The 8431-nt window shown below is 31.1% G+C and overlaps 1 protein-coding gene across 1 annotated transcript; it reads left to right on the top strand.

Moving 5' to 3' along the window:
* The first annotated feature begins 3951 nt into the window (after window positions 1-3951).
* On the top strand, window positions 3952-7012 carry LOC145569003 (echinocystic acid 23-monooxygenase-like). The gene is made up of 5 exons (XM_081628378.1): window positions 3952-4249; window positions 4436-4653; window positions 5529-5773; window positions 5927-6350; window positions 6535-7012. Exons 1-5 carry the CDS (start codon window positions 3955-3957, stop codon window positions 6961-6963), a joined length of 1611 nt encoding a protein of 536 aa, XP_081484504.1. The 5' UTR covers window positions 3952-3954; the 3' UTR covers window positions 6964-7012.
* The last annotated feature ends 1419 nt before the right edge of the window (window positions 7013-8431 follow it).

Genomic DNA, 8431 nt, shown 5'->3' on the forward strand with positions numbered 1-8431 from the left:
ATGAATCAATCCAACAACCTTTAAAATCCTTGCAACTTTTAAGCCATAAATTCTTTTGGCAATGTCATGTATCAAGTAACGTGTTCCTTTTAGCAAAAACATGCTTAGATAAAATTATACTTATAAAACACTTAATCATGTTCCTCATGCCCAATGACATTCATCTTAAAACAAAAACGAAACCTCTTATATTTATGGGCATAATAAAACGTTGATTATGTAAAGTTTCTCACAATGTCATGTTGCAATTTATAAACTTAAAAACATTATTTCTTGGTCCAATAGTTGATATGTAATCATCTTTGCAATTCTAATTAAGCTTTTCAATGAATTGTAATCACGAAAACATAATGAAAACATGCTTCCTTTCAATCACATGAACTCTCATTCACTTATGGAGTGAGTAAATATAGTAATTTATGTATCTTCAATACTCACTTAGAGTTCAATATCTAAAATACATTCAAAACCTTTTGAATATTCTTTCTCACTGAATTGTGTCTATATATAGACGCATTAGTATCGCGGATGCTTTTAAGCAACATACTTTATTAGAAACTAATAAAATTTTCTAGGTCATATACGTATCTTTATATCATTTTTAAGGTTTTTTTAAACCTTTATAAATTTAAGGAACTTCAGGTCCATATATATATATATGTGTGTGTGTGTGTGTGTGTGTGTGTGTGTGTGTGTAAGTATTTCATGTTCAATTTATTCATTATTCTTATAATCCAATTCAATTTCATGTATATAGGTATATAAACAAAATCAATCATACACAAATTAATTTCTAAGTGTTTAAGATCAAAATTTGGATTTCAAGTCCTAAAAATGATAAGGAGTACGCATTTATAGAGTATTAGTTTGCAAGTTAATAGTATTACACGACTTGCCTTTACCATTTCATATGTATATCATATCATACTTATTACTATCATCGCAAACTGTAATTCATCAATCAAATCCTTTTCTGATATGATTAACAAAATAAAAAAAATTTATCCATAATTTTGTTTTTTAAACTATTCAACATTGCATTTGAAGCCAAAGGGGTTGTATACTTGTATTATCATAATTTAATTTGAGGTCAACTAGAAAATATCTACATAGTCAATTATGTTAAATATGTGGCATCATGCATATACTAGCAATCTCACTCATAAGAGAAATTAACAGAAATGTATATATAATGACTCATGCATAATTGCAACCATCATGTATACTAGATGTCAAGTTACTAAGAAAGTTAGATCTAGAGATATAATACAATTTTATGACTCATTTTGTTTATCATTATATTTTAATTAGATAATTTAAAGTAATGCTCACATAATATCAATATGTGATATCATACATAAATAATTGATAAAACAAACCAAATACATAGTACAAAGTATGATTTATCATGCGTGCAAGGTAATTATCAAAGAGCCATCAAGTGAGTTCCAAGACTATATGTGAAACATATACTTCATTCGTAAGACTGTAAGAGCATCGATGCCATTGATTCAAAGTGAACAAAACAATATATAATTACAACAATCCGCAGGGCTCAAAAATAATAGACTTGTAGTTGTATTTGTATTGTACTTTTTTAGTCTAATATGAATTGCTGGGAGTAATTATTATTCAAAATATTCATGCTAATTGTATATAAATCAATAATAAAATAATATAGTATAGTATATGCGTACCTTTAATTACAGTTGGATTGATTGCGTAGTCAAATATAATTCGGCTCGACCAGATCCCTAAAATTTTTCTTATGACTTTTGATTGCCAACCCATTGTTGGCCACACTAAACAAATTCCTTCACCTTGTATACTTAGTTAGCAATAACAATCCATTATAATAATAATACAACTAATTTATAAATCTCTGTCGAAGGCACTTCCACTTTCAGATTCCACATCAAATTTCCATCATGGGAAATCAATGCTTTATAATTGACCTTTTCTTATTAATATAAGATAAAAATTAATCATGATCTACAGGAAATATATAAATTGCAAGAGGATAATTGCATATTATTTCCACATCTTGTGCGGCTTCATTAATCAATAGGGCAAATATAAGGGATGGAGCAGCAACTTAATTTCCTTCATCAATTGAAACGGCAAATAATATGAAGCTAGAATAGATTTAATTTCCTTCATCAATATAGTCGAATTACAACAAAGGTCTACTGTAAGAACTCCTTGGTGACAATTAACATGGCCGCATATTACGTTCGATTGTGGTTTAGTTCTAATCTTAATTGATTGTGTTAGAGTTTTGGTGATCAATAATTAATTAACAATTCATTAGAAATTCATATACTACGTAAAAAGATTCATGCTATTGAAATATTTTGCAAACCAAATCAAACGATATATAATTTCACATAATTGTATCCATGATGCTAAATATGTGATAATAGTATAATACTCATTTAAAACGAACCTGATTCTCATAGTAGATTAACCTAATTCAATCGGGTAGAGTCTGGTACTGATAACGTGTTATGAAACAAGGAGAAACTTGAAAGAGAATTAATCTGTATTCTGCTTGTATTACAATAATTGATAGGGTTTGCTTGGAGGATAATAACCCTAAAATCTAGAAAGTTCCGGAATGATACAAGGGTATAATGGACATCCACAAATATATTTCATAACAAAAATAAAATTTTGAGTGTGGTTTATTACTAAACAAAAACCATTAAAAGATTTGAGTGTGGTTTACTCTGAAAGACCATTAAGAGATTTGAGTGTGGTTTACTCTGAAAAACCAATATTTGATTGGAACTCGGTTTTGCACTGGAAAAACCAAAAATTATTATATTTGTAGGTTTGAAAAGAGTGACGTTCCTGCTTGATCAATGATTGATGGGTTCGAAAAGATGAACGTTCTCATCATTCAAAAAGAAAAAAAAAAATTGAAGGCGACATCAATTGAGTAGTGCAACTCGATCGACTTCAACAAAATGAAGACTTTCCAATTGCAACGTTCGTGTTACTGTCGTTACAATTATGGGAGGGTATTAGAGATATGAGATATCGAAAAATATATATGTGTGATATATTTTTCGTAATTAGGATTTATGGTTATACTAGTATATCTTGTAGAAAGATTATTTCCTATCTTATGAGTTTAGATTTGAAAGAATACTCAACCTATTAATAAATAATAATCGAGTTATACAAGCCATTCATTCTCTCTTTTACCCTAATTTATCATTTTGTGAATATCAACCAAACAATCAGCCTATTTAAAATTTTTGATGAATATCAACTACTCACATATTTTTATGGTTAATCAAACAAACACGTAATAAAAAAATTATATTTTCAGAAGTACACCAATTTTTGTGCCATTTTAATTGTATGTACAATACTATTTCTCATTAAAATCCAATCAAGCACGAGATTGGGCCCATGTGACTATGTGAGCAAGATCGTAAAACTGTAAAAGTATTTGATTCTCCGGGTTATAAAAAGACAGCTAGTAGCAATCCAAGTACATTAAAATATTAAATACTCCGTTAAAGATAGTACTTCTTGTGTTGTTTTTTATTTTATTTTATTGACAAAAGCTAATGAGCGTTCCCAGGACAATAGATAAAAAAATTAAAATTGAAAATATTACAGTAAAACTAACATTAATTACATCGAACGACGCGTGATTTTGTCATGCATTCCTAACTTAATACTAGTTCAACTAATATAATTATTCATTATCTAACGCCCCAAAACGCTCGTTAGCAAGTCCTTTTTTATTCTCCAATTTGTTTTCTAGTACGTACTTGTTACATTAAATGCAATGTTGTTAGTTGTTAGTTTGTCACGTTATTAACTAAGCTCTCGTGTTCCTCGAGTTTGGATGAAGGATATCTAACCAAGAACAAATATATAATAAGTCATGTCTATTTGCATAGTTTGAGTACACCAAATAAAAAACTAAAAGATCAAATGATGATCATTTTCGAGAGCCAAAGTTTGATTGCGAATGCATTTGGTGTTTTGTTGTGCATTGTGGTATTGAGATGGCTATTGAAAGTAATAAACTTTGTTTGGTTTACGCCCAATAGTTTAGAGAAATCGCTTCGACAACAAGGTCTTGTTGGAAACTCGTACCGGTTTTTGATCGGTGACATGAAGGAAGCCTCCCAATTGCGTAGTGAAGCTATGGTGAAACCCATTCCTTTTACTCATGATTATTACCATCGTATTCAACCCTTACTCCATCGACTTCTCACCAAATCCGGTAATGTTTTTTGGTGCACCTTAGCTTTTGAGTGAGTTTGTTCTATTATGTATGTTGTATTTGAGCTGTTTGTATTTTAAAAATTATATTCAATGTCTTGTATATGTTATGATCCAAATATATATAGTTGAATGAAATTGGAACGTGCACAAGAGACCTTAATCGATCAACAATGCATAAATGCAGGTTCAAATTGTTTTAGTTGGATGGGGCCTGTGCCAACAATACTTGTTACACAGTCTGAGCAAATAAAGGATGGATTCAATAGGATGAACGAATTCCGAAAACCAAAATTAAATCCACTTATTCAAACATTTTCGACTGGACTTGTAAATTATGAAGGCCATCATTGGGCTAAACACAGGAAAATTCTCACCCCTGCATTTCATCTCGATAAGCTAAAGGTATTATTCCCTTTGTCCCAATATAGAGTGTTTAAAATTGAAATCTATAAGGGAGGTTTTATTGTTTTTGAGGACTCTATCTAAGATATCGAATTAGGTTTTTAAAAGAATAGACGGAGTTACCCACAGTGACGGATCCAGAATTTTGTGGGTGGCGGGTCACCATTGTCCACCGATAATATACCAATAGCCATCAATAGAATTGTACATTTAGAAAAAATAAAATATCAGAAGACTCCATAATAAATATTACTCCCTCTGTTATTTTTATTATTTACATTTGGTATTATTCATGACGATTAAGAAATATTTAAAGTGTGTATCAAAAAAAAAAGAAGAAATTTTTAAGTGAAGATATTTTTATTTTCTTAATTAATAAATGAAATACTTCACAAATAGGTAATTCAAGTAGCTAAGTTTTACTTTTATAATTATCTTAATTAAATGCAGACAAGTAGAGTGATCTATTAGAAAAAATATAGTCATGTGATCTATTTAGATTCGTCTCGAAATCTATTTTTCAAATATAATTTTTTTGTTTTTTTTATTAATAATAATTGTTACAAAAATATAATTAAAGATATTAATAGCTAAAATAATGTATTGACAAGCGTGAAATCCCTGTAGATATTTTACCACTTTAGTTTAAGTCCGTTCATCAAAATTTAGGTTAGTTTTGCCAAATCTAGTTTGTTCGTTACATCTATGTATTACATACATAGATGTAATTTGTAATTTGCCAAATCTAATTTGTTCGTTACATCATTGTAGAGTGATTTAATTTGTAAGTCTAAACTATACGCGATATATGGAAACTACTGTACATAATATCTAAGTTTGGTTTTAATCCGATTTACTTTACTCCACTCGTGCAGCTTATGCTCCCAGCATTTGAAACCAGTATCATTGAAACACTAAACAATTGGGAGAAGAGAGTTTCTAAAACAGGTTCTTCAGAAATAGATGTTTGGCCGCATTTTACGAAATTAACTGCAGACGCCATCTCTCGAGCTGCGTTTGGCAGTAGCTTTGAGGACGGAAGAAGGATATTTGAACTTCTCACAGAGCAAAAGGAACTTATTATTCGTCTTATCAAATATTCTTATATCCCAGGATGGAAGTAAGTTACATTTATTCTTAATTTCTATTTACCTTTAATTTCAAGGGTTGAAACTTGTAACATTTTGATAAAATTAAACTTTTTATTAACGACATTAGAGACTATAATTAATGGTTAGATAATAATATTTGATCATATATATGCGTTCACTAGATATTTGCCAACAAAAGGCAAGAAGAGGATGGATGAAATGAATGTCGAAATAAAAACTCTATTGAAGACGGTAATCAACACAAGAAAGAAAACAATGGAAGCCGGAGAACCCGCCAAAGATGACTTGTTGGGGATACTCTTGGATTCAAATTCTAAAGAGGCTAAACAATTGAGTGAGAGTGAAAGTGAAAGTGAAAGTAGTAGTAAGAAACGTCTTGATCTTGCAATGAGCTTCGAAGAGGTGATCGATGAGTGCAAGTTATTCTTCTTAGCTGGCCAAGAGACTACCTCAGTGTTGCTAGCATGGACTATTGCTTTGTTAGGAAAGCACCAAGAATGGCAAACACGAGCTCGTGAAGAGGTTCTTGCTACGTTTGGCACGAACCACCCTGACTATGATGGCTTAAATAGTCGTTTAAAGATAGTAAGATCTTTAATTTGTTCAATATACTTTGACACATTTAATTGTTCAAGTCTTAAATCTTATATATTTTTCTTTATTTTTACCTACAATAAATTTTCTACCCATCCTCACAAAATTGATTGAAAAAGTATTAGTGAATGCTAAAACATAGATTACTTAATTTGTGTGTGATTGCTCTTATTAGGTGACAATGATACTGTATGAGGTGCTAAGGTTGTATCCGTCTATAGTTGCTACTTCAAGAAAGGTGTACGATTGTGAGACAAGATTAGGAGATTTGGTTATACCACCCGGGGTGGCAGTTTCTTTTTCAATACTCCATGCTCATTTGGATCCCGAAGTTTGGGGTAAAGATGTCAAAGAATTCAAACCAGATCGATTTTCAGAAGGGATTTCAAAGGCAACTAAGGGAATTAATTCGTACTTCCCCTTTGGTTGGGGACCTCGGATTTGTATTGGTCAAAGTTTTGCACTGATTGAGGCTAAAATGGCATTGTCTATGATTTTGCAACGCTTCTCTTTTGAAATCTCACCATCATACACCCATGCTCCTACAACTTTTATAGCCCTTCAACCCCAACATGGTGTCCCCGTTATCTTACATAAACTTTAAGCTCGTATGAGTATGTTGTGTTTATTCCATTAATTATTGAAATTTTTTCCCTGTAATTTGGTTTTAAAATTAGATCAAATTGGATATCTTCTAAATAGAACTATCATGTCTTCTAAATAGATCAAAGTGATGGTTATACACTCCCTCTTTCTAGGAATAATTCGAATAGTATTAGCTTGGAGAAGAAGAATTTCAAAGAAAGGTGTTGATTTTAAGTGTAAGTTAGCTATTGTACGTTGGAAATATCTCCTTATTTCAACCAAGGTTTATTTGCTTTATTAATAATTTTTTTTTTTTTTGGAAACATACTCAATTAATAATACTTTATAGCCTCAATCACAGATCACAATCAATTAATTGAATTAGTACATACAAGTAATCAACATGTTTGGCTAAGAAATGCTATTTATTAGCTAAAAACAATATATAATCGGGGATTTGTGGTGGCAACTTAATATCAAAAATTCGGGTCGCACACATTTTGAAACGAGTCGAATCTAAATTGAACTAGGCTTTGCAGTCAATACAGTATGGTGATGGTAATAAAACTGAATCCATTTCCAACTCGGAAAAAACTTCAACCCGATAAAAGATATAAAGATTCGACTGCCAAATAAAAATAACACTGAGAGCATGTTTGGTAAGATTTTTTTTTCCTTGAGTTGAAAATGGATTTAATTTAACTATAGTCATGTGAGATCTTAATATCCAGTGATTGTTAAAATTCACACTATGCCGAATTGTTGGTGAAAATAATCGGAACAACAAAAATAAATAATGGATCTAGGCGTGTACGAAGAACACTTTCCTAGAAACGTTATTCGCCTCACCGTACTACAAGGCTATAATGAACATGTTTTTGGGATACAAAGATTTATACACTAAAGAGCGTTTAGCACTAACGATCATGAGTTCCTAGAGTTTTTGGGGAAGACAGGGGAAAGGGATTAAAAACTGAATGAACGTTCATTCAACCAAAATTGATCTTTTATAGATCAATAATGGTAGTTATTATGAAAGGATAAGAATGTACAATTATTCTATGATAACTGTTGAATAATATTTAATTAATTATTAACTAATATTTTAATTAAATAATCAGAGTTAAAAAAAATACTGATAAAAATAAATTATATATAGGCCTTTTATTTTCCGTGTCAAGTGCTAAGTGTTTCGGGTGATTTTGTGATTCCCTTAGACTCTGGTCGCGTTCTGCTGACAAGTAAACTTGGACACCTGCAAAACACGAATATTCCGGCGACAGAATATTCGCCTCCGACGGTTAAGTTAGTAACCTGAAATCGAAAAGGCTAGAGAGAGAAAGTAGAGAGAAGTTGGAGCTGTTTATTGCTCTATTAAATCCTGTCTTTTTTCCACCCATCCCACCATAAATGATCGGGGTATTTATAGGGGTGGGAATCTGAACATTCTAGGGTTTTGTACCCCGGAATGACGTTTTCTGATTGGC

This window comes from Chenopodium album, chromosome 11 (assembly GCF_948465745.1).
Source record: "Chenopodium album chromosome 11, dcCheAlbu1.1, whole genome shotgun sequence".
Classification (NCBI taxonomy): domain Eukaryota; kingdom Viridiplantae; phylum Streptophyta; class Magnoliopsida; order Caryophyllales; family Amaranthaceae; genus Chenopodium; species Chenopodium album.

Bases quoted from the DNA above. Each gene is read 5' to 3' on its own strand.
- LOC145569003 (XM_081628378.1), top strand. From the start codon at position 3,955: ATGATGATCATTTTCGAGAGCCAAAGTTTGATTGCGAATGCATTTGGT. The intron at 4,250-4,435 runs GTAATGTTTTTT...GCATAAATGCAG, and splicing joins TCGACTTCTCACCAAATCCG to GTTCAAATTGTTTTAGTTGG. The intron at 6,351-6,534 runs GTAAGATCTTTA...TGCTCTTATTAG, and splicing joins TAAATAGTCGTTTAAAGATA to GTGACAATGATACTGTATGA.